Here is a 26876-nt window from a genome sequence, read left to right on the forward strand (position 1 = left end):
TCCCGCCCTCCCAGCTGACCGTCCCCCTCCCCTTTTTAATGGCGGTCACAGCACAGCAGCACCGCTGGCGTGCCAAAGGCTCACCAAAAGCAAGCACGTCTGCGCCCATTCGCACCCGGACTGCACCCAGTGTCAGGAACCCTGGATTTCCTTTAAACTACCCCCTGACCTGCATCCGTTACAACGCCGAGACCCTCCGCCACCTCGACACCGGACGTCTCAGAAACTGCTGCATCATCTCCCCAAGGACACCCACGGACCTTTCATGTGCAGGAACTGCAACTTCAGCGCCAGCCTCAACAAGCTGAAGGTAGTCTCCGCACACAGAGATACCAACAGCCTCCACAACACCATCAACTGCTTGCTCCTGAACATCCGCTACCTCCACAAGCACGCCACCGAACTCTGGGATTTGATCGACACTGCCCGACCGGACATTGCCTTCCTTACCGAGACCTGGACCAACCCCACCTCGAGACCAGACATCACCATCGCCATTCCTGACGGATACAGCATCCTATGGATGGACCGGCCCACCCCGCCAGGCTGATGGCTTGCCATCATACACAAGTCCTCACTACGTGTCAAGGCCATCCCAGAAGAACAGTGGACCACCATGGATCATCTTAATTTCCTTGTCCACTCCAACCACAACTCCTCCATCTGCGGCACCCTGGTGTACAGCCACCCGGCCCCCTCCCAGCTTTCATAGACGACGTTGTAGACATTGCTACCCCCAGGCCCTGGCATCAGATGACTATCTCCTCCTCGGCGACCTGAATTTCCACCTCAAGGACTGCACTGATCCAAACACTACCGCTCTACTCAACAACCTCGCCACCCTCGGCCTCGGACAGCTGGTCTCCGCACCAACACACATCGCAGGACACACACTGGACCCCATCTTCACCTCAAGCAACCAGATCACTATTGAGACCATCTCCACCCCAGACTGGACCGACCACTGCTGCATACACTTCACAATCACCGCACCAGCACCCCCAGGGCCTCTACAGGAATTGTAACGAAATCACCAAGAAGCATCTAACCTCATTGCTTGCCAAATTCCTCCCTCAGATGATGCCAACACAGCAGTGCGCAATCTCAACGCATGGATCACCAAAGGCCCCGACACTCTAGCCCTCCTCCAGCTGACATCGGCCAAAGGTGTACCTAAGAAATCAGCTGGTTCACCACCGAACTCCAAGAATCAAAGTGTAGCCGCGGACGTGTAGAGAAAAAAATAGAGGAACAGCCAAACCAGCAAAGACATCGTCTCATTCAGAGCCGCCCACTGCCAAAAAATCAAGAAAGCTAGGAAAGACGCACCCCGGGAGCGCATCAACTCCTCCTCACACAACTCTAAGGAAATCTTCAGTCATTACTGAGTTCACAGACCCCCTCTCCTCTTCGAAGCCACCAGCATCCCCTCATCACAGGACCTCTCCGACAAACTCACCACCTTTTTCCACTGCAAGATCCAGGACATCTGCGACAGCTTCCTCCCAGAAAATCCTGGCACCGGAACCTGTGACGAGTCTCTTCCCTCCCCCCCCACCGAACCCAGCCAGACCATCCACAGCTGTCCACACTCTCAACAGAGGAAACAGTCCGTATCATGAACAGCACCCCTGCTCACACCAGATATACATCAGAGCCAGCGCATCCATCGCACTGGAGCTCCGAAACACAATAAACACCTTTCTAGAGGACTGGAAACACGCCAAAATACGCCCTCTCCTGAAGAAACCTTTGGCCAACCCATCAGAACTAAAGAATTTCTGGCCCATCTTGCTGCTACCCTACCACGCCAAAGTACTGGAGAAAGCAATCAACGTACAACTACTGAATTTCATCAAGGCCAACAACTCCCTGGACAGCTCCCAGTCCAGCTTCCACAGCAACCAAAGCACAGAGACAGCTCTCCTGGCAGCCACCGATGACATCCGATTACTCCTAGACCACAGCCACACTGCAGCGCTCATACTCCTCAACCTCTCAGCAGCTTTCGATACGGTCTCCCACAGTACCCTGCACACCGGAATCGGTGGAAGAGCCCTGGAATGGATCCACTCCTTCCTTTCCGGGAGGACGCAGAGGGTCAGACTTCTGCCCTACATATCCAGACCCATAGCAGTCAACTGCAGAATCCCCCAAGGATCCTCACTGAGCCCTTCACTGTTCAACGTATACATGGCCCCTCTCACAGCCATTGTCAGAAGCCATGGTACGAACATTGTGTCATATGCCGATGACACACAACTCATCATTTCCCTCACCGAAGACACTCCCAAAAGGAACTTCCACTCGGGAATGGAAGCCGTCGCCACCTGGATGAGAGAAAGCTGCCTCAAGCTCCACTCCGACAAAACTGAACTCATCATCTTCAGAAACGCCACCTCAGCTTGGGATGACTCCTGGTGGTCCACATCCCTCAGCGCCCCTCTCCCACACCCAGCATCGAATGAGCATGCCTGCAACCGAGGCATCGTCCTCCCTATTCACGACCCACCAGGTATACTCAGTCGCCTCCTCCTGCTGGCACACACTCCACAAACTTCGGAAGATTTTCAGATGTATCCCAGCTGACTGTCGCAGGACACTCACCCCCGCCTTAGTCACAAGCAAGCTCGACTACGGCAATGCCCTCTATGCCGGCACCTCAACTAGAAACATCAAAAAACTACAACTCATCCAGAACGCCGCCGCCAGACTCATTCTGGAACTCCCACACCAAGAACAGATCTAACACCTGAGAATCCTCCACTGGCTACTGGTCGAGAACCAAATCACCTTCAAGCTACTCACCCACACTTATGAGGCCATACACAACGTAGGACCAGCATACCTGAACCACCGTGTCTACTTCCACACCTCCGCCAGAACCCTCCGCTCTGCCCAGATCGCCCTGGCCATCACCCCTCGCATCCGAAAACCATTGCTGGAAGACAGTCCTTCACCTATATTGCAGCAAAGAGCTGGAACAACCTCCGTCTGCACCTCAGACAAAGCCCGTTACTCACCATCTTCAGGAAGAACCTCAAGAAGTGGCTCTTCGGATGAGGCCTCTCCAATCCCCCCCAGCTCCTTGAGACCCTCACGGGTGAGTAGCCCCGCTTTACAAAAAACTGACTAATACAAACTGACTGACTGTCCCATATAGAAATCCAGACTCCTAACCAGACACAGCCTTTAATTGCTCAACCTTGTCACATCACATCACAGCAGTTCACCTGGTCAGTGAACTGCTCTGCCTCCCGTAGCTCCACCTCTAAGTAGAGCCCTCATTCCTCTGAACTCCTGACCCCTGTCAGGAGTTCGATGCCCTACTCCACCCGCAGGCTTCTGCCTGCGCCTCATGCCTGGTGTCTAGTGGGAGAGCTCTTCTTTCCTACTAGGTTACCTTCTGCCTCTCTCCTCCTTTTCTCTGCTTCACTCTCTGTGTGCTCTCTCTTCCGTGTCTGCCCCCTTGTGCCCCTTTTGCCATTCGCCTCCCTCCGGGCTCCTTTTGACTTTTTGCTTTCCACTCTTTCTTCGCTTTTCCCTCAACTCTGCTCTCTCACTCTCGCTCTCCCCTTCTTTCTCTCCCCTGCTGCTGCTGCCCCTGCAGCCCCGCCCCCTCCTCTCTCTCGCGCCACTCCCGCCGCTGCTGCCCCTGCGGCCCGCCCCCTTTTTTGATCTATTTTCGCCTCCGCCTCCCAGCTCGCCCCCCCACTCCCCACCTAATGGTGGCCGAAGGCAAGCCCGTCTGCGCCTGGACCACGCCCAGCACCAGAACCCCTGGTTCTCGCCCCCCACTGCCGCCACACCCGTCTTCGCTACGACACCACCACCCTCCACGCCATCAGCACTGGTCTCTCACCCACCTGCCATCAAGCCACCCTGCAGCTCACACGCAGACCCTTCTCCTGCCGGAAGTGCACCTTCACCAGCCTCCACACCAATGACCCACCCACCAAGGCAGGACACAACCATCTCAGATGAATCCTACTCAACACCTGCTCTGTCCACAAACATGCCGTCGAACTTTGGAATCTTCTCGACTCAACTTCCCCAGACGTCGCCTTCCTGACTGAGACCTGGATGAATCCCTCCTCAGCGCTGACATAGCCATAGCCATCCCGGACAGCTACAAGATCACTCACAGGGACCGCTCCAGCAAACCAGGAGGACGCATCACTATCGTCCACAAGAACACCCTCAGGATCACGACCAGCACCGACGACACCCTCGGCACCACCAAACACCTGCACTTCCAGATCCATACCGACCCAAACACCACCCTCAGAGGGACCTTCTTTTACAGACCACCCTGGCCCCCAACAGCAGTTCAGCAACTCCATCACAGATGTCATCAGCACACACGCCCTTGCATCCACAGACTATATACACCTTGGGGACCTGAACTTCAACCTTGAGAACACCAACGACAACAACTTTACCACCCTGCTCGACAACCCCTCCAAACTCGGCCTCAAACAGCTAGTCACAACTCCTACCCACTCCGCAGGACACATGCTCGACCCCATTTTCTCCGCCGGTAAACACGGCACCTTCAGCCACACCACCAAACTCCACTGGACCGACCACCGCTGCATCCACTTCTCCTTCAAGAAAACCACAATAGACCATCACCCGCAACGGATTCCCCACCGCAGATGGAACAAGGTCACCGAAGACCAGCTGATCACTACCCTCTCCCGGAACCCACCCATCAACACCACCGACACTGACACAGCAGCCCGCAACCTCAGGCAGTGGATCGACGACAGTGCCAACACGCCGGATCAAACATCCTTCCAACAGACAGAAAGGCCTTCTGGTACACCGCCGACCTCCAAGAATCTAAGCAAACATGCAGAAGACTCGAAAAGAGCAGACACTGGACAACCACACAGCCTTCAAGAACGCCAGCCGCAGACACCACCAACTCATCCGAACCGCCAAGAGAACCGCCTTCAAATAACACAACGACAACAGTGCACACAGCCACTAGGAGCTCTCCAACCTCGGCTTCGACGCCAATGACATCCAGCCATCACAAGACCTCTGTGACTCCCTAGCCACCTTCTTCTCCTGCAAGATTGCAGACATCCATGACCGCTTCAGTACTCAGACCCCCTGTAAGGAAATGCCTTCCTTGGCATGGTTACCCCCTGACTTTTTGCCTTTTGTTGCTGCCAGTTATGACTTGAAAGTGCGCTGGGACCCTGCTAACCAGGCCCCAGCAGCAGTGTTCTTTCCCTAAACTGTACCTTTGTTCCCACAATTGGCACAGCCCTGGCACACAGATAAGTCCTTTGAAAATGGTACCTCTGGTAACAAGGGCCCTGTTGCCAGGGAAGGTCTCTAAGGGCTGCAGCATGTCTTATGCCACCCTGGGGACCTACAGTGTCTAAGCAAAACATTAGACATTGTAAGTGCAGGGTAGCCATAAGCAGTATATGGTCTGGGAGTTTGTCAAACACGACCTTCACAGTTCCATAATGGCTACACTGAAATCTGGGAAGCTTGGCATCAAACTTCTCTGCACAAGAAATGCACAATGATGCCAGTGTGGGATTTATTGTAAAATACACCCAGAAGGCATCTTAGTGATGCCCCCTTAATACCAGTCTGACTCCTAGTGCTAGGCTGACCAGTTTCTGAAAGCCTGTCGCAACCAGACGAGTTTCTGGCCACATGGGGTGAGTGCCTTTGTCACTCTGTGGCCAGGAACAAAGCCTGTACTGGGTGGAGGTGCTTCTCACCTCCCCCTGCAGGAACTGTAACACCTGGCGGTGAGCCTCAAAGGCTCATGCCTTTTGTTACAGCATCCCAGCTAGTGGAGATGCCCGCCCCTCCGGCCACTGCCCCCACTTTTGGCGGCAAGGCTGGAGGAGATAATGAGAAAAACAAAGAGGAGTCATCCACTAGTCGGGACAGCCCCTAGGGTGCTCCGAGCTGAGGTGACTCCTGCCTTTAGAAATCCTCTGTCTTGAGATTGGAGGATTCCCCCAATAGGGATGTCCCCCCCTCCCCTCAGGAAGGAGGCACAAAAGGGTGTAGCCACTCTCCAGGGCAGTAGCCATTGGCTACTGCCCACCAGACCTAAACACACCCCTAAATTTAGTATTTAGGGCGACCCTGAACCCAGGAAATCAGATTCCTGCAACCCGAAGAAAGAAGGACTGCTGAGGAGTTTCACGCACACTCCTGAGACCTTACTCTGTGTCTCTTCTATACCTTATACTTCTAGATGAGACAGAGGGCTTACATGTCCTTTTTCTCTACATACACGCCAGCTTAATTATCGGGGAGCAAGACACAGCGCCCCCAACACAAGAATTTACCCAAAAGAACTGTTTTGTTTATAGATCGCACCGTAAAAGATTTTGGATCCATACGTGCTGACTTACGAGTACTCCCTCACGAAGACTGGGGGATAATAGTGTTTTGCCCCCGCCACGTGATTCCCACTACTCTTTCTCTATTGATCGTACATTATCTTGAAGAGTTTTACTTGATTTGGATAAGCCATTTATTCATGTTAACACCTTACTTATACTTTGCCCTGAGGAAGTCAATGAGATTAATTTCTCGGAGACGAAACACGTGTTGGCTGTTGGATGTTGTTGTGATGACCACATATGGAATCTTTCTGATGTGATGAACATGTATGAAAACCTCGCACAAGAATAAAGACACTGAACTTTAACTCTGTTTGGATTAAATATTGATTCTCCGAAGACCAAGAACCTAACTGCACAGAGTCTTATCTTATTTCATGCGAGTGCCCTGGCCTTTTGAAAAAGGACTGCTGACCTGAAAGCCCCGCAGAGATGACGGAGATACCAACTGACTTGGCCCAGCCCTACCGGCCTGTCTCCAGACTTAAAGAACCTGCACAGCGACGCATCCAACAGGGACCAGCGACCTCTGAGGACTCAGAGGACTGCCGTGAAGCCGAAGGACCAAGAAACTCCTGAGAACAGCGGTACTGTTAAAAAACAGCAACAACTTTGCAATTTTTTAGCAACTTCCAAAGAACTCTCTCTTCCCCCCAGAAGCATGAGACTTCTCGCTCTGCACCCGACGTCCCCGGCTCGAGCTCCAGAGAAGTATCACCGCAGAGAGAACTTCCAGGCGACTACGACAACATGAGTAATCTGAGTTGACCCCCCTGCACCTCCACAGCGATGCCTGCAGAGAGGATCCGGAGGATCCCCCTGACCGCGCCTGCCTGGCAACAAGGAACCCAGCGTTTGGGCCAAGCACTGCACCCGCAACTCCCAGGACCGAGAGGAACCACCTTCCAGTGCAGAACTGACCAGCAGGCGGCCCTCTTCCTAGCCCAGAGAAGCCCCCCTGTGCCCTGCCTGCATCGCTTAAGTGACCCCCGGGTCCCTCCATTGCTTTCAATAGCAAACCCGACACCTACTTAGCACACTGCACTCGGCTGCCCCTGTGCTGCTGAGGATGTGTTTTGTGTGCCTGTTTGTACCCCCCGTGCCCCCCCCCCCCCCCCCAAGTGCTCTACAAAACCCCCCTAGTCTGCTTCCCAAGGACGCAGACACTTACCTGCTAGCAGACTGGAACATGAGCACCCCTGTTCCCCATAGGCGCCTATTGGGCCCTCCTTTGAGCGCTGCACCTGACCGGCCCTGTGTTGCTAGTGTGGTGACTTTGGGGTTGACTTGAACCCCCATCGGTGGGCTGCCTACGCCCAGGAGACTGACTGTGTAAGTGCTTTACTTACCTGAGAAACTTAACCAAACTTACCTCCCCCAGGAACTGTTGATGTTTGCAGTGTCCACTTTTAAAATAGCCTATTGCCATTTTAACTGAAACTGTGTGTACTACTGCTTTGAATCAAAGTTCTGTACTTACTTGTGAAGTACCTTGTATTTTATGTACTTACCTCAAATCCTGAATCTTGTGGTTCTAAAATAAATTGAGAAAATATATTTTTCTATATAAAAACTATTGGCCTGGAGTTAAGTCTTTGAGTGTGTGTTCCTCATTTATTGCCTGTGTGTGTACAACAAATGCTTAACACTACCCTCTGAAAAGCCTACTGCTTGACCACACTACCACAAGATAGAGCATTAGAAGTATCTAATTTTGCCACTATCAACCTCTAAGGAGAACCCTTGGACTCTGTGCACACTATCTCTCACTTTGAGATAGTATATACAGAGCCAACTTCCTACACCCCCCACGTCAACCACTATCACCACAGACTCACCACCCACCAGCCTCCTGCTCTCCTGGACCTACATCAACAACAACAACACCATCTAAATCATGAACACCATCCACTCTGAGTCACCACCGACCCCTGCCCTCACCACATCTTCAACAAAGCAAGCTCTGTCATCGCACTCCAACTCCAGAAGATCATCAACAGTTCCTTAGAGTCCACCACCTTCCCGGAGAGCTGGAAGCATGCCAAGACGAATGCCATCCTTAAGAAACCCAAGGCGGACCCAAAGGGCCTCAAGAACTTCCAGCCCATCTCCCTGCTCCCCTTCCCGGCAAAAGTCATAGAGAAAATTGTCAACAAATGACCCGTTTCCTCGAAGAGAACAACACTATGGAGCCATCCCAATCCAGATTCCGCAGCAACCACAGCACCGAAACCGCCCTCATTGCCGCCACCGATGACATCAGAACCATACTAGACAATGGCGAAGCCGTGGCCTTCATCCTCCTGGACCTCTCAGCTGCGTTCAACACCGTCTGCCACCACCCTACGCACACGCGTCTATGACCCAGGAATCTGTGACAGAGCCCTGGACCGGATCACCTCCTTTCTCACTGGCACAACTCTAGAGTCTGCTTCCCTCCATTCTGCTCTGAAGCCTCCAAAATCATCTGCGGTGTACCCCAGGGTTCGTCCCTCAGCCCTACCCTCTTCAACGTCTACATGGCTCTGCACGCTAACATCACCCGATCTCACAACCTCAACATCATCTCATACGCCGATGACACCCAGCTGATCCTCTCCCTCACCAAGGACAATGCCAAGACCAACCTCCACGAAGGAATAAAGGCCATCGCCGAACGGATGAAGAACAGCTGGCTGAAACTTAATTCCAACAAGACTGAGGTCCTCATCTTCGGCTCCACCTCCTCCGCATGGGACGACTCCTGGTGGCCTGCCACACTGGGAACCGCACCGACTCCCACCGACCATGCACGCAACCTGGGATTCATCCTGGACTCTTCACTATCTATGACCCAGCAAGTCAACGGCATCTCCTACTCCTGCTTCAACACCCTACGCATGCTTTGGAAGATCTACAAATGGATCCCCACTGAAACCAGAAGAACAACAAAGTCCTCGTAAGCAGCAAACTGGACTACGGCAGTGCCCTCTATGCAGGAACTATGGGCAAACTCAAGAAAAGACTGCAACGCATCCAGAACGCCTTCGCACGCCTCATCCTGGACATCCCCTGCCACTGCCACATCACAGCCCACCTGAGAGACCTACATTGGTTCCCCGACAACAAGAGAATCACTCCTCACCTATGCTCACAAAGCACTGCACAACACCGGACCAGAATACCTCAACAGACTGCTCTCCTTCTACACCACTACCCGACAACTTCGCTCTGCCGACCTGCCCTCGCCATCCGCAGAACAACCACCGGCGGCAGATCGTTCTCGCAACCCAACACCGCCTACACGTGGAACACTCTTCCCACCCACCTGCGTCAGACCAAGGACCTCCTTACCTACAGGAGACATCTAAAGACATGGCTGTTCGAGCAGTAGCAGCCCCCCCCCCTCAGCGCCTTGAGACCCTCACAGGTGAATAGTGTGCTTTACAAATTCCCTGATTGATTGATTGATTGATCTCCATCCTGTAGCACCCATACAACAAGTACAAAGAGGTCTGAATGCTTCACAATAAAGTATGCTTGAAAAAGACAAAAGGCTTGCTGCCACAGAAAGGTGACGTGTAAATTCCTGCTCCACCCCTTTACTTCAAAACCCAATGTTTGCAGAAAAGTAATTTGCGCACAGTAGACGCCGTTGTGCATGTAAAAGCATTGTTTGTGTAAAAATACAGTGTGAAAAACCATGACTGAAGCAACCAAAAATCATGTGAAAACACCAATAGGCACAGTTCCAAAAATAAAGATAAAGACAAAACTGGTTTTAAAATAAAAATCTTAGATAAGAGCGTTTTAATTTGAAAGCAAAAAATAGTTTATAAACGGCTGGTATATTAGGAAAAAGCCCATGACATGAGAGAGTGTTTTCCAAAGGACTGGTAGGCTTGTAATACAGTAGATTACATATAAAATAAATGCAAGAAAAATTTAAGCCCACGCAGCCCTTTCTGGATGAAGCAGTTAGTGTCATAAGCCGTATGTTACTGGTGTAAAGCAAATAGTTAAATATGTGTAAAATAATAATAGCACTTGGCTTTGCCACTGTAAACACACCCAACCTCTGTAGTACTATAATCTTTTTGGTTTGCAGACGACTAAAAGGGCAGTTCGGTCAATGGTAACAAACATCTCTCCAAGGAACAATATAACAGCTTTGTAATGCTAGACCCTCTGCTGCGGTCTTTCCTATGTAAAATTAGATCAGATTAAGGATTATACAGAGTTTTAAATTATGCTTAGCCATGCTGCCCTTTTAGTTGTATGCTGCCAAACTTTATTAAGATAAATACAAATGTTGGTTGTGTGTTTACAGTGCAGATGAAGTGTTATTATAATGTATCATATGTTTAAGTATTTGTGGAAGACAGTAATGTACGGCCTTTAACATTGTATTAGACACTGTACAATATTGTTTTTGCACAAAAATTTCAACATGTACTAAATGTTAATAGCACCTCAAACTCAAATATGAACACAGAATGCACAGCGGTAGTTTTTTGGATAAACTTTGGCAGCACACAATTAAACGTGTAGTGCGTCAAACATAATGTAAAGCTCCCCATAAACTATAATCTCAGTGCGTTTCAAATACAAAGAACAGGTACGGCTGGGACTAAGCCAGTTACATATTAAATGGGGAAGCATGTTTTAACAAGAAATCTACTATAAAATATAAAAAAAGCAAATAATATTGGAAAAAGTCCATAATGAGGAAATCAATATGTTAAAAGGGCGGGTAGGGTTGGGACAGACTAAGTTACTTCTACCAACTGTTTAGTAACAATAAAACATTTACTTATGTAAAAGAGAGGATCTCTGTGCGACATCCTTCAGTATTTCATCTGCTGCTGTAAACAGACGAACATTTGGAGTTATTCTGCAATTTTTTTGTTTGCAGACGTCTAAAAGGGCAATTTTGTAAACTGTAACTAACATCTCCCCATGGAGCAAATCAACAACTATATATATTGCTCTCAACCCCAGCCGGCACAATGCCTGCGCCCAGGCCAACCCCAGACACACACACACACCTTTCACATGCCACTCATGCTGCTTCTCTTGACCTCATACCAATACCAACAAGCACCACAACAGTAAACCCCCCAATCACCTCAACTGCATCCTCCTTAACACCCGCTCCGATCACAAGCACGCCATCGAGCTTTGGGACCTATTCACCACAAACTCTCCCAACATCGCCTTCCTCACTGAATCATGGATGAACTCCTCATCAGAAGCCGACATTGCCATAGCCATCCCAGAAGGATACAAAATCACCCATAGAGACCGCTTCAACAGACCAAGAGGAGGAATCGCCATAATACACAGAAACTCCATCAAGATTTCCACCAACAACACCCTAGACAACGCAGAGCACCTACACTTTCATGTACACAATGCCAACACCACCCTAAGAGGAACCCTCATCTACAGACCACCAGGACCCTGCCCCCCATTCTGTGACACCATCACCGACACTATCAGCTCCCACGCCCTCACCTCCACAGCCTACCTAGTCCTTGGTGACCTTAACTTTCACCAGGAAAGCACCCACGACTGCAACTCCACGGCCCTGCTGCACAACCTCGCAAACCTCGGCCTCAAGCAACTGGTCACCTCACCCACCCACTCAGCCGGACACACGCTAGATGCCATCTTCACCTCCAGCAGCCGCATTGCCTTCACTCACACCACCGAACTCCACTGGACTGACCACCGCTGCGTCGATTTCTCCTTCCTGAAACCCCCACCCACCACCAACATCCTACTCTCTACCGCAAGTGGAACAAGATCTCCAAAGAACAACTAATCTCCAACCTTGCACAAGCCCCACCTCCCAGCACCAACGACCACAATGCCGCCACCCTCAACCTCACACGATGGCTAGAAACAAGCGCAGACTCCCTCGCCCCATTAAAAATAAACAACAGCGCCCACATCATCAAGACTGCCCCCTCGTTCACCACAGAACTTCAGTCTTCCAAATGAGAATGCCGAAAAATTGAGAAAGCCTGGTGCCAAGAACCCTCAATGAGCAACTTCTCCGCCCTCAAATCAGCCATGCAAAAACATCACCAGCTCATCCGGACCTCCAGACGATCCTTCTACAAAGAACGCATATACCACAACACACACAACAGCAAGCAACTTTTTGCCATCATCAAAGAACTCACCAAACCCAAATCCTGCACCATCGACCCTCCACACTCCCAATGCCTCTGCAACTCCCTCTCCAACTACTTCCACCGCAAGATCGCAGACATACGCGACAGCTTCACATCGTCATCCCTCACCATCACCACCACCGACACAGCGGACACCACAACCAATGTTCCCTGTAAGGCGGGCGCGCGCGCACCTTTCCTTCCCCCATCGCGCAGGCCCCTTTGGCAAGCGCGCACGTTGTGCTGTTATCAAATGTTCCACCATTCCTATACTTTGTGGTAGTTTATATGCGTTATCACTTTCTAAGCCTTTTAGAGCGATATACGTGCTCCCCTAAGGCAGATAATGCTCATATTTGAATCTGGATTGAAGTCAATGAAAACAGCGTTTAAATGCTGCGGCGAGTGTTTTAAACATCATTTGGCATACTTTAGCATACAAGCGACAAAGTGATATTTGTCTTGGAAATTAATGGTTAATGAGCTAGGAAATGCTTCAGAACAGTAGAAAACGTGCTGTTATCAAATGTTCCACCATTCCTATACTTTGTGGTAGTTTATATGCTTTAGCACTTTCTAAGCTTAAATAAGCCTTTTTGAGTGAAATACGTGCTCCCCTAAGGCAGATAATGCTTCTATTTGAATCTGGATTAAAGTCAATGAAAACAGCTTTTAAATACCGCAGGGAGTGTTTTAAACATGATTTGGCGTGCTTTAGCATACAAGCGGGCAAGTGATATTTGTCTTGAAAATCAATGGTTCATGAGCTAGGAAATGCTTCAGAACAGTAGAAAATGTGCTGTTATCAAATGTTTCACCATTCCTATACTTTGTGGTAGTTTATATGCGTTATCACTTTCTAAGCCTAAATAAGCCTTTTAAAGCAATATATGTGCTCCCCTAACAGGTCATGTCCTTGGGGTGAGCAACCAGGTCACAAAACTGCCTTGATGCCCTATTGCATGGAGCAATGATATCCCTTTTTTGCTTTAGTGGTATGGAGAGGCTAATGCCAAAGATCTTGGCTAGTTATGCGCTGCGCGCGCGTGAATGGTCAGTTTCTTGGCGCACGTATCCTTGGCTGCAGCGCACAGAGACCGCACACTGCCGCACACAGTGGAAAAAAATTAGAGGGAACATTGACCACAACACCCTGCCGCACCATCCTACTGAACACCTGGACCCCCACCAACGACTAAGAAATCGGCAAAACCATGAGCTCCATCCACTCAGGCTCCCCAACAGACCCTTGCCCCCACCACATCTTCAACAAGGCCAGCCAGATCATCCCTCCCCAGCTCCGGGCTGTCATCAAGTTCTTTAGAGACCACTTCCTTCCCAAACATTTGGAAACACGCCGAAGTCAAGTCTCTTCTCAAAAAACCCAAAGCAGACCCTGAAGACCTCTCAAACTACCGACCCATCTCTCTACTCCCCTTCCCCGCAAAGGTCATAGAGAAGATAGTAAACATAAAACTGTCTCGCTTCCTAGAAGACGACAACATACTCAACGTCTCCCAGTCTGGATTCCGCAAAAACCACAGCACCGAGATCTCCCTCATCGCCTGTACAGACAGCATCAGAACCAGATTGGACAAGGGCGAGACCGTCGCCCTCTTCCTCCTATACCTCTCCACAGCTTTTGACACCGTATGCCACCAAACCCTCCGCACACGCCTCTTCGACGCCGGAATTTGACACAAAGCCCTGGACTGGCTCACCTCCTTCCACTCGGAAAGAACCCAAAAAGTTTGCCTCCCTCCTTTCCGGTCTACAGCCACCAAGACCATCTGTGGAGTTCCCCAGGGATCCTCCCTCACTCCCACCCTTTTCAATATCTACATGACTCCTCTCGCCAACATCATCCGCCCCCATGGCCTCACCATCATTTCATACGCTGACGACACCCAGCTCATCATCTCCCTCACCAGGAACCCATCTACTGCCACGAATAACCTACACGCCAGACTCCTCGCCATTGCCAACTGGATGACAGCAAGCCACCTCAAATTGAACTCAGAAAAAAACGAGATCATCATCTTCGGCCCCAACAAGACAGCATGGAACGACTCTTGGTGGCCCCACCACCCACGCATGCAATCTTGGCATCATACTGGACTCATCTCTCTCCATGACTCAGCAAATCAACGCCATGTCATCCTCCTGCTTCAACACCCTTTGCATGCTACGCAAGACTTTCAAATGGATTCCTTTAGAAACAAGAAGAACGGTCACTCACGCCCTCATAAGCAGCAGACTGGACTACGGCAACGCCCTCTACGCAGGGACTACAGCCAAGCTTCAGAGAAAACTCCAGCGAATCCAGAATGCAGCCGCACGTCTCATCCTCAACCTCCCCTGCCACGAACACATCTCCGCCCACCTCAGATACCTACACTGGCTGCCCATCAACAAAAGGATCATCTTCAAAATCCTTGTCCACGCTCACAAAGCCCTCCACGACACCAGACCAGCCTACCTCAACGAACGAATCAACTTCCACAAACCAACTCGACTGCTCCGCTGACCTCGCCCTCGCTACAGTCCCCGCATCCAACGCACCACCTCTGGCGGCAGATCCTTCTCCCACCTCGCCGCCAAAACCTGGAACTCTCTCCCCACCAACCTATGCAAGACCCAGGACCTCCTAACCTTCAGAAAGCACCTCAAAACATGGCTTTTCGAGCAGGAAACCACTCCCGCCGCTGATCGCCTTGAGACCCTACCGGGTGAGTAATGCGCTTAAGAAAATTGTTTGATTGATTGATAATATAGACCCTCTGTTGCCGTAATGTAAAGCTTCCCATAAACCTAATTTTGAGCAAGTTAAAGACCGAAAGAGCTGGAATGACTAGGACTAAGTCAGCTACTTTTCAAATATAGAAGTGTTTTTTAATGAAAAAACAAATATATAATGATTAAAATCAAAAGAAAAATTAGATAATGTGTAATATGGGCAACAAAGTTTCTTGGAAAGGCTAGTTGGGGTTGTCACGTAGTAAGTTCCCAACTGTGTAGTAACACTACAACAATCCCTTAAGGAAAACAGAGAAGCTTTACACAAATTCTCTCAGTACTTTAACCACTGTTGCAAATCATGTAGTCTCCCTCCCAGAAAATGAATGTGAACTTATGTAATGTAATTGGCGCACATGTAAAGCACTCCGATTTTTTTGGTCTGATTGGATTTGCGCAATACAAATCAGTGCAAAAGAAAATATCAGCGTAAACTAGTTGACCTCCAATACCTCCAAGAAAGGGGGAGGTGGGTGGCACAGTGGGTTTGCCGGGGTCCCGTGGAGGTCATGGTGCCCTGCACTTACACGTAGCTGTGGAAGGAAGCAGCAGGACACCTCCAATCCCTATGTGCTGGGTGCAGAGCAGCAGTAGGCAGAGCCCAGGCTGCAGCTTGTTGTCCTGGTCGCAGCCATGCGCATAGCCTGTTCCCTGGCTCCAGCAGCAGCTAAATTGCCAGCAGAGACGGGTGCCTACACAAGCAGGAAATGCAGCCACCAAGCAGGAGGTGTTGGGGGGAATGGAGCCACGGGCAGAGGCAAAATAAATAAAATGTTTTTAATACAAAATGTGATGCGTGGGCAGCGCAAGCCCCGCAGCCCTCCAGATTGTGGTGAGAAAGGCAGGTTAAACATTGAAGGGGCGCCATTCTAATAACAGAAAGACTTACAGGCCTGTTTTTGATCACACTGGAATTTGAAAGGCAGGGATAGAAGGTCTGAGAAGGAGACCCTTCCCAGGCCACCATGCAGAAACAAAAGGAACAAGAAGCTATGGGCAATAAAGCTGAACACAGACAAACATTCACACGAGCAGGAAACAAATTAAAAAAAAATAGTCCCCAAAGGAACAGATAGAGAACCAAGGTGTAAATATACAGTAGTTGGCCCCTGCTCTTCGGAGGAACTGAAAGTGAAAAAAGGAGGGACAAAGTGTTAGGACTGATCACTAGCAAGCAAGGATTTTTAAAGGACACTGAAACAAAAAAATGAAATGGCTCTAAGCCCACATCAGAAGTATACTAAAGTATACAGAAGGCTGTATGCCTATGCTCGACCTAAAAAAAAGCCTACAGATTCACTTAAAAAAACAAAGGTTACAGGGATGTTATAATTAGCCTTTAGTTTGACATGTACAAAACCATAGAAATTGAACAGCTGTATTGACCTGAACTAACTATAACTCACGCCCCCATAATGCACTGCTTATGACCTCACAAATTACATCACTCATGACCTGGTCAGTGACATCACTGATGACATCTCAAGTGAAAAAGGACACCACATTAAAAACACAATCAAAGAATTGCTGCTTGACAGCTTTTCCTCGCTGCGAGCATAGAGTTTTATATGGTGCTCTAATTACCCTTTGTTTGAAAATGCGGCCTTAAATGACTTAAATAAGATCCCACGATGAGAACACTATTCAAACAATGCCTCCTGTTCGGGGAGACCGTATTCGACACTTCTGTCGCCCTTCCCGGGCGATGCAGCTTGACAGCTTTTCCTCGCTGCGAGCAGAGAGTTTGCTGTGAATTGGCGGCAGCTGTCAAAGCTGCCGCCAAGCCACATCAAACAGACTATGTCCTGGGGCTGGGCACCATGGGACATAACAGGAGCCATCAGTGGCTCCTCGAGGGGGGGTGCGTGGCCCCCCTCCAACTAAAAGAATCCTGGGGGTCCCTGGGACTACAGGGGGGGGGCGGGCAGGAAGGCCCCCCACATAGAATTACATTGAAGCCATGGGGAGGTGGTGGTCCCCAAGGCTGCGAGGGAGGGGGGGCTGTGTGGCCCCACCACATAGTATTACATAGAAGCCTTGGGGAGGTGGTGGTCCCCGCGTCTGCAGGGAGCGGGGCCACGCAGCCCCACACATAGAATACATTAAAGCCCCAGGGAGGTGGCAGTCCCTGCCGGCCGCCACCCCCACCGCTTTATAAATATCAATCCCCCGGAACTTGTCCCACCCAGGGATTTGGGTATTAAGAAGCGTGGGAGTCTACACCTTGGTATTTTTTGTGTTATGTTTTTCTTATCTTAATTTTTGCAGCGGATTCAGCAAACTTTTTTTATAAAGTGCTTTTTAGCCCTGGGGCGTCCCTCTAGGACCCTACCATCAAAGCTATGGGGTAAGGGTGTCCGTACCATGGCCCCTTTTCTTTTTTTTTCTGGGAGTCCTAAGATGGCTGCCAACACTTCCTTGTTAAATTATTGGCAGCCAGTCAGACCTCGGCACACGATCGGAAGGGGTCATGAATCCATCGTGTCCCTATATACAAGTTTGGATTTCCACATGTGGTAGGTCACGTGGGCAATGAATCCAATAGTGTGCGAATTGCGACTGAGCAGCCCAATATGAAGCTTCTGGGGCAGGAGCATTTAGTCCTTCCATATCTTAAGGATATGCTCAGAATTGTCCACCCCACTTCCGGTTGCTTTCCTGCCCACACCAGACGGAGCATCAGAGCCTTGAGTTTATCAAACAGTCGGGTCAGAAGAATCAGAATATTTAAGAAAAGGAAGTTGGGTAGAACTACCATTTTCATGATGGCTGCGCGGCCCGCGAGCGATAGAGGCAATATGGTCCACTGTGTCTGATATGTGCTGCCCATCTCCACCATAATTGTCCTGCATAACGACTGCTGGGTCCGTGTGCACCTGAACCCCTAAATAACACACTGAGACCTCAGTCTAATTCAAAGGATAATTTAGCAGCATTGGCTTCGTGTACAAGGTGAGTGGGAATATGATGGATTTATCTCAGTTCACTCTGAGTCCGGCTTGTCCCCTAAACAGTACCACCTTATGGAGCGCCAGTGTTAAATTGCACTCAGGGTCGTGAATCTAACGCAGGGTGTCATCAGCATAAGTCGATACAATCACATTATAATGGGGGAACTCAAGGCCTCTATGTGAATGGTATTCTTGGAGCGCACAAGCCAGTGGCTCGGCCGCAAGAGCATACAGCAGAGGAGAAAGGGGACAGCTCTGTCTGACGCCCCTTGTGATGTCAATGAGAGCAGTGATCACACCGTTAACCCTGACCCAACCTGTCGGTTGTGTGTACAGTACCCTAACCAATTGAAGAAAAATGTCGCCTACCCAGAATGTCACAGAACTGCCTGCATGAATCCCCGCTCCACCAAATCAAACGCTTTTTCTGCATCAAGGAATACCATTTGCAGCACTAATTTTGGGGTCCATATATTGTACCGCACCGAACAGTGGCCTAAGATCAAACAAAAGACTCTGCCCTGGGACAGATCCGGTCTGTTGTGTCCACCACCCCCGGCAGCAACAGGGTCAACCGATTGGCCAGGGTATTTACGTAAATTGTAGTCTTCTCGTTCATGGGTGACATGGCCGATATGGTGAGCAGCGGTCCAATGGTTTGGCCCGCTTCAGCAGGACCACCAGCAAAGCCTCACGCACAGTGGGGAGCATGCTCCCAACTTTGGCCAGATTGATCCATTCATTCTTCGCAGAAGCGGAACCGAACTTATGCTAATGTGGTCTTGAAACAATACAAATGCAAAACAGGTTAAAGAGTAACTATGAGTTTGGCCCTTATGACAGCTATTGAGTAATCTTTGTGAAAAGGGCAGGGCGAAGGTTTTCAGTGAATATATGCATGGCAACAAGGTTATTTGCAATTTTACAAATGATTCAAACTAGCTTAGAAAATGCGGATAAAGCACATTTCAAAAGCAATAAGAGTAAAATATCAAATTTATAGCATCCATTACGTGTGTGTGTGTGTAAACTGGTTAAACTTAATATGAAGCTCATCAGATCTGAATTTATTACCTTCAGTTAAATTGTAAGCTGCAGTCGGAAATAGTTTGTTTTTTTAATCGGAAAGGTCTTCAGTGCATCTAAGCATATAATTTTTTATAACTCCAATCGAAGTTTAAAAGAATTTTGGAAGCGCTTTTCTCGGTTTCTGGTCTTGACATGCGTTTACTTCCTCCTCGGTCCTTCCAGGCAAGTGTGATGCATTGTTTATATTTTGTAGTCTTGGGTAGTGACTTATTCCCTGCTTTTCACCTAGAAAAGTATTTGTTTTTAAATGTAACACTCCACTTACACTGTTATGAAACTGCTTCACTACAGTAGCAAACAGTGTGGAAAAATACATTTTATTAGTAATGGTACTTGTGTGTTTGTTTGTGTTATTTGTAATAGATATTTTAATGTTGTGACTGTGAGTATACCTAAATATGTGTTTGTTTTAGGTGTTATGGCTTTCTTCACCTGATGAAGCCTCATCCTTTGTCTCTTTAATTGATGGATATTTCAGACTTACTGTAGATGCCCATCATTATCTATGTACAGATGTGGCACCACCTTTAATAGAACACAATATAAAGAATGGCTGTCATGGACCTATATGGTAAGTGGAGATCTCCAGGTTTGATATGTTAATTCAAATACGGTATATTGTGAGTTCTCTTTGCTGATGTAGTTGATTGTACTTCTGCCTACAGGAACAAAGAAGAATATAGAAATGCATTTACTAGCTCTGCACAAAAAATGACAAATGAACTGTACTCTTCAGTTACAAAAGTATTAAGTGTACTTTCTTTTGATCTTGGAACTGAGATAGTTGGAAAATAACTCCTGTGAGCTACCACACGACTCAGCAACTCTGAAATTAGCTCCTAATCCGGGGCAATAATGGGTAAATCAAGTATGGGTCCTACGTACGTCTGATAGATTTCTTTTGGCACTCATAAAAATGGCAGGACAGTTGGGGGAAAACCGACGAGTGGAACAGACTGACAAAGAAAATATCAGTAATCTGCTTTGAAATAAGTCTGCAGATTTTATTTTTGTAAAACAGAAGTGATTACAAAAAATATATGGAAGTCCCCTTGGTGTTTATTAAGGAGGGAAGGGGACACATACATTTATAACAACATTCAGAAGTGTCTCAAAGATGTTCACATGGGTTTAATTTATGTTGTTCTAACAAACCGGTAATATCCCTTAGGAAACAGAGAAATGCAAACCAACTGGAAAACTATGTACATTGGAGCAATACTCCTATAAACACAACAGTTGTTTAAAGTGCATGCTTCAGGTGCCAAGATATAAACCCTGTCTAGCTAAGAATTGAGAGCTGGCAATTGTCAATCTACCAAAGATGACAGCAGCAGGCCATATTTTAAACTTTAGCATAATTATTCATTTTGATCAATTATGAACAAATATAATGAAAGGAGCAATCATAATGTAGATTCACCTGATGTGGGGGTTGCAGTTCCTTTCTGCTCTCCTTCTTATAACAGACCTTTATAATCAGTGTAGGACGCTGGCCTGGTGTGTGGTGAGAACCCATGGTGTTATCATCTTGTACCCGGTATCCCCTATTAGTGAGGTGTAATCCGTGTCTAGGAAGCCAGGGCTCTCTGGTAGGTGTGGATGAGCAGCCAAGACTTATCCAGTAGACATGCAAAGCTTATGCAATACTAATGTAGTCACACAGCACTTACACACATGAAAGAACCACATAGTGTTACAAAAATAAAGGTACTTTATTAGGGTAACACAATTACCAAAATAGTTTGTAGGCAATACCCCAACTGGAGGTAAGTAAACACGCTATTATATGTACATTAGAATTCAGGAATCAGCATAGGATGTAATAGAAAACAGTGAAAGCAATAGACAAAGCTGAAGGCCTGTGGGGCACCAAACGATATACTAAGAAAGTGGAATGTGAATTTCAGGCCCCCACCCAATGAAGTGGAATTGGTAGAGGGGAGCTGAAGGAACTAGGAAACCCACAAGTTAAGTACCAGAGTGCCCTCCAGCGAACAGGAGAAGGGAGGTAAGTAACTGGTTCTCCCCAAATCCACCAAAAAGACTTCAGAGAAGGATATTGCAAGACCCAGAAAAGACTGCAAGAAACCAAAAGAGGATCCTGAAAGAGGAAGACCTGAAAAAGAAGGGAACCAAGTTCAGTTCACTTTGGAGTGTCCGGTGGTGGCAGGAGCCACTACCCACCTATCTGTGTATGCAAGACCAGGTTGCTGTTGAGCGAAGACAGTCAGCAGTGCAGCTCTGGAGCAGCTGAAGAGTTCCTTGAGTGATGAAGTCAATGTCCAACGCCGGAAGAAGGATTGCAGTCAGTGGTGTGAAAGAACAACCAGCAAGCCTTGGCAAAGACAAATGTTGTGGATGAAGAAATGCGAAGTTGCAAGGGACCAGCAAGCCCCATTAGAATTCAACAGAAGAAGGAGAGTCCCGTGTGACCCTCAGCAGTGAGGAGAGTCACAGAAAGAGGAGGTGGCCCCCACGCGCGACCCACAGGCAGCAAGCACAGGAGTCGAGGTGAGGCCCACACAGCACACCTAGAAAGGAGTCCCACGTTGCTGGAGAAGCACACAGAGGGCTGAGTGTCGCAGGGAAGAGTCCTGGGAGCTGAGGCTACATAGAGCCTGAAGATCCCTTGGAGGAGATGGCAACAAGCCTTGGTATCTGCAAGAGATGCGGTACACAGGGGTACTGTCCTGCGTGGAGCGGCAAGGACTTACCGTCTCCTAATTTGGATAGCTGGTAGAGGGGACCAAGGGGGCCACTCCAGATCAGCACACGTGTTGCAGGTAATCGTTGCAGTTGGTGCCTGCAGATGAAAATGCAGGGGAGTGACTTCTTCACTCCAAGGGAGATTCTTTCTTGCTTCTTGGTGCAGACTGAAGACTTGCCACCAACAGAGGATGCACAGTGAGGGAAATGTTGCAGTTGCTGGAAGGAGCAAGAGAAACAAAGTTGTCGCTGGAGCTGCAGATTGTCTGTTCCTGTGAAGTCCATTTGCAATTCCAGTGGCCATAAGTCGAAGTAAACGTTGCAGAGGAGTCTTGCTGGAATCTTGCACATCGAATCTGAGGACCCACCCAGGAGGGAGAGCTTAAATAGCCCTGGAAGGGGCATTGGTCACCTAGCAAGCTGACCACCTATCAGAAGGGGGCTGTGATGTCACCTGCCTGACCTGGCCACTCAGATGCTTCCTGAGCCCTTTGCCAACCTTTGATTCAAGATGGCAGAATGAAGTGGCCACCTGAAGGGGCACCATCCCTGGGTGGTGATGGACTGGGGAGTGGTTTCCTCCCTTTCCATTGTCCAGTTTCGTGCCAGAGCAGGGACTGGAGGTCCCTGAACTGATGTGGACTGGTTTATGCAAGGAGGGCATCAAATGTGCCCTTCAAAGCATACTAGTGGCTTGGGAAGGCTACCCCTCCCAAGCCAGGGAACATCTGTTTCCAAAGGGAGAGGGTGTTGCCTCCCTCTCCCAAAGGAAATCCTTTGTTCTGCTTTCCTGGGCTTGAGCTGGTCAAGCAGCAGGAGGGCAGACACCCCTCTGAGGGGTGGAGGCAGCAAGGGCTGCCCAGAAAACCTCAGAAAGCTGGTAAGAGCAATTCTGGTAGGAGCCCCCAGAGAGCATGGAATCAGACGGCCAATACTTGCAACAGCATTGGGGTATGATTCTGACATGTTTGATACCAAACATGCCCAGGTTCGGAGTTACTATTATGTAGCAGGACACAGGTAGTGACCTGTGTCTAGTACACGAAGTCCAGGAAAATGGAGCTGGAGTTTGTAGGGGGCACCTCTGCTCATGCAGGTGTGCCCTCACACACTGGTACCTGCACCCTGCCCTCTGGGCTAGGAAAGCCTACCATAGGGGTGACTTACAGTGACCTGGTGCAGTCACCTGAAGTAAAAAGGTGCATGCACCCTTTCATGCAGGCTGCAGTGGCAGGCCTGCAGGCACATTTTACATGGGCTCCCGTGGGTAGCATAATACATTCTGCAGCCCATGGGGAACGCCTGGTGCCCCAATGCCCTGGGTACCATATACTAGGGACTTAAATGGAGGCACCAGTATGCCAAATATGGGGTGTGTGAAGTCAAAGCAACCACATTTAGAAGGAGAGAGCACAGTCACTGGGGTTGTGGTTAGCAGGATCCCAGTGAACACAGTCAAAACATACTGACATCTGCAAAAATTGGGGGTAAACATGCTAAAAAGAGGCTACTTTCCTAAAATCCGCAAATACCAAAAAATCTTTATTACACTGTTTTGCCTCGCAGGTAAAGTGAACAGCAGGGTACATGTTGATCATCAACAATAGAGCCGCAACAGGTTCCAAAAATCCTATCCCGAAAGCCGAGGGCTAACCCTGAAGTAGGACAGCTAGCAGCCATGAAACACCATAAATAGCACAGTACAACTAACAATAGCAGTGGGCGGGGAGTCTGAGAAGGAGAGATAAAGACCATATTTGAGGTTTGGGTGCACACCCTTTGTCATCCCTTGAGTGGATATAGGTGTTCAGAGGCTGCTTCCACCTTCACAGACATTGACAACGTATCACCTGTGACTACCCTCAAAAGCCTCTGGAATACCCTCCATTTGGTATCAGTGATCAGCCTGACATTTGAAAGGAATGCCATCTCTCCAACCTCTACTCAGTACATTAACATTGCCCTTCCTGGTCTTCAATCGTATGTTTTGTTTGTATAGCTCCTCCTTACACATATTTATTAGCGCAATGCCCTATCCGTTTATATCATCATAATGTTTTCTCGTGGATACGTTTCAGTGACCCATACACAATGATAACTTGAGGATCCTTAAAAAATTAAATTTTGTTCTGCAAAACGTCCTCAATGACATCTTGTAGTGTGGCGACACTGTCAGCCCATTGCTAGCTTATTAAACAGATGTTGGATGTCTTCTGAAATTTCTTGAGCCTCTCCTCTCTGTAACTTAGTATTGAAAGTGATGATGTACCATTGGATGTTTGCATATGATTAGTTATCATTTCATTGTGTGGTTAAAAGGGATCCCAGCTTACTTATTCTCTTTTATCAGAATGAGAATGGCCTTCCCAGCCTCGCAACCCTTGCAGACTTAGCTTGCATTCTGTTCTCTGCGGTGTCACGTTAGTTTTAGTGCCAGCAACTTTCTTGTAGAGGCTGTGTAATGTATCATCATTATCAGCACTCCTTCACTTTAGAAAGGCATGGTAGGTCGCCATGAGCAGCTTCATCAAATGCTGTCACCTTGTTGCATGAGTGTGGTTCTGAGTGAAAGTAATCCTTCAACATAGCCTCTTCACCCCTGAGAATCTGCCTTTCTTTTACTTTCCCATCTTCACTGTTAATTGCAGGTGTGGTCCAGAGACTAGCATTGTGAACTGTGTAAATCAGATCCATTGGTCGGCCTTTGGATCGCTGTTCCCTCAAAAGCCACATATGAATATCCCGGAAATATAGAACACAGAGCCCTCTGAAACATCATGGTTTGATGGTTGCTGTGGGTGATAGGTTGACGAACAGCTAGAGACCTCGTTCAGCAAGAGACTCCCTTTTTCTGTTGCCCCTACATTAACAGGTCTAGGATTGTGTCAGTTGCCTTGGATGTCTTCTATGTTATTAATGTATAGCTATACTATAATAATAAATAATTATATGTTTTATTTACTATTATTATTTATTGCACTGGTACACCGGGCTGTAGAAATCAGACTTTTTTTTATTAAAAAGGTTGCACACCCTCAAATGTGGTAAGCAGTATTTGGCCATGTTGGCTGAGATAGTTAAACAATCCAAAGACATTTTTGTGCATTTGTAGTCATTTACAGAATCTAACCCCATGATGGAGATCAAATGTAAGTCAGCACATTAAGATTGAGCTTTCATCTGAGAGTTCTGAATGGCAGTTGAAGTTACTGTAATGTGTTATTCACAAAAAAGCCACCCAAGTGATTTTTCAAAACATTTTCTTACTCTATCACATTTAGTAATTTCTGGGTTTCCAGCCTGCTCCTAAGCACACACAAAAGTGTGAAGGGATGTCCTCACACACCACCAGGTGTCAAGCTTCATCATGGGACACCTCCACCTTCTCAAAAAAACCGAGTTTGATGAAGAGCGGGCCAACGCCTGGAATCATGGTGGCACTTTACTATTAACTAATGATCTGTGAAAAACTACATTTAAAAACCAATGTGGATGACCCAATCTGGTTTTTGGATATTACATAGGGTACCACTTGGTATTAAAAGCTCAATGTGAAGAGTAGAGGAACTAGTACCCCAACCCCACTATACCATCTACATGTTTTTGACTAGTGGCATTCTGTCCATGGCATTCATCAGGACGGACATCAGACCGTCTGCAGTCATATACGTGTATAACAGGTTCTGTTTGGAAGCCAGCTCACCCTATAGCCTCTGGTTCCCCACCCTGGATATTTTCCAAGGTTATTTTTCGAATTGAAGTTACTGCAAGATTTAAAGGCCCAGGAATAACCTGTAAACCACTAGCTGACAAGACAGCAGTAGATAGAAGACCGTAGACATATAAGTTAACATCATTGCAGTCTACAGCATGTACATTAGCAAGATATTTTAGGAGCTGGTAAGATAATATGAAGGTATTACAAGAGCATCTCCCGGAGCCAACAACAAAGCTACTCTCAGGACATGACTAGCTCCATGTTTCAGACTTCATATCTGAAGTACAAAGCCACATTCACAGTATAATGTTTAATAGCATTACCCAGTTTAGAAATGACTAAGTAAAAAAGACAGAATGTTTGAGACACTCTCTGCAAGCACACTCCACTTTAGAGGATTAACTTATTCAAGACAATAGGCATCTAAAAAGTCCTTTCTTGCCCAGCCTCACACATACCAGCAGCAGGTTGCTATGCAGTGGAAACAACCACGCATGCCCACAGGAAGACTACCCACAAACGATGAGACCCACTAACCATAGCCTGCAGACCGATGGAAAGTTGTAAGCCTGAACAAATGAGTGCACAAGGATAACTCACCAGAAGGACTTTGTAGGAAGCTGGCTCTTTGTGTGATATATCAATAACTAGAAATTTGTGTGAAAAGTCCAGGGGTTCCCTTATGGGTGGACAGGGGCTTGCTGTGCAATCCCAAAGCGCTCTATTAAGGGTTAGTATGGTCAAGCAGCTTTAGGCTTAACACAGAGGAGTGCAAGACAGTTACAAATACACACAATAGTCAGTAAATGAGATGCATGACTCAAGAAGGAGATCTACCCCTATTTCTAAAAATAGCAAGTATCTTTATATATGTTTAGGCATCAGAGAAAAATAGTTTGGGTAAGTACGTTTTTAAATATATATTCTTTTCACTTTAAAAAGTGGGCGCTTTCTGAGTTCTGCAATGTTATCCTATGGAAGGAAGAACACGTTCTGCAAATAGGTATAGTACAATGACTTACAAGACCAATCTCCAGGAGTTAAGGTGAGGGCTGGACAAGTT

General features: G+C 48.0%; 1 protein-coding gene across 3 annotated transcripts in view; it reads left to right on the forward strand.

Annotated features, from left to right (window-relative positions):
- JAK1 (Janus kinase 1) overlaps positions 1 to 26876 on the forward strand; it is a 481031-nt gene that overhangs the window by 208197 nt on the left and 245958 nt on the right. For all 3 annotated transcript variants that reach the window (XM_069232503.1, XM_069232505.1, XM_069232504.1), the window contains exon 8: positions 19800 to 19957. In XM_069232503.1, coding sequence (XP_069088604.1) covers positions 19800 to 19957 — 158 coding nt within the window. The remainder of the gene's footprint in view (positions 1 to 19799; positions 19958 to 26876) is intronic.

This window comes from Pleurodeles waltl, chromosome 4_2 (genome assembly GCF_031143425.1).
Source record: "Pleurodeles waltl isolate 20211129_DDA chromosome 4_2, aPleWal1.hap1.20221129, whole genome shotgun sequence".
Taxonomy (NCBI): Eukaryota; Metazoa; Chordata; class Amphibia; order Caudata; family Salamandridae; genus Pleurodeles; species Pleurodeles waltl.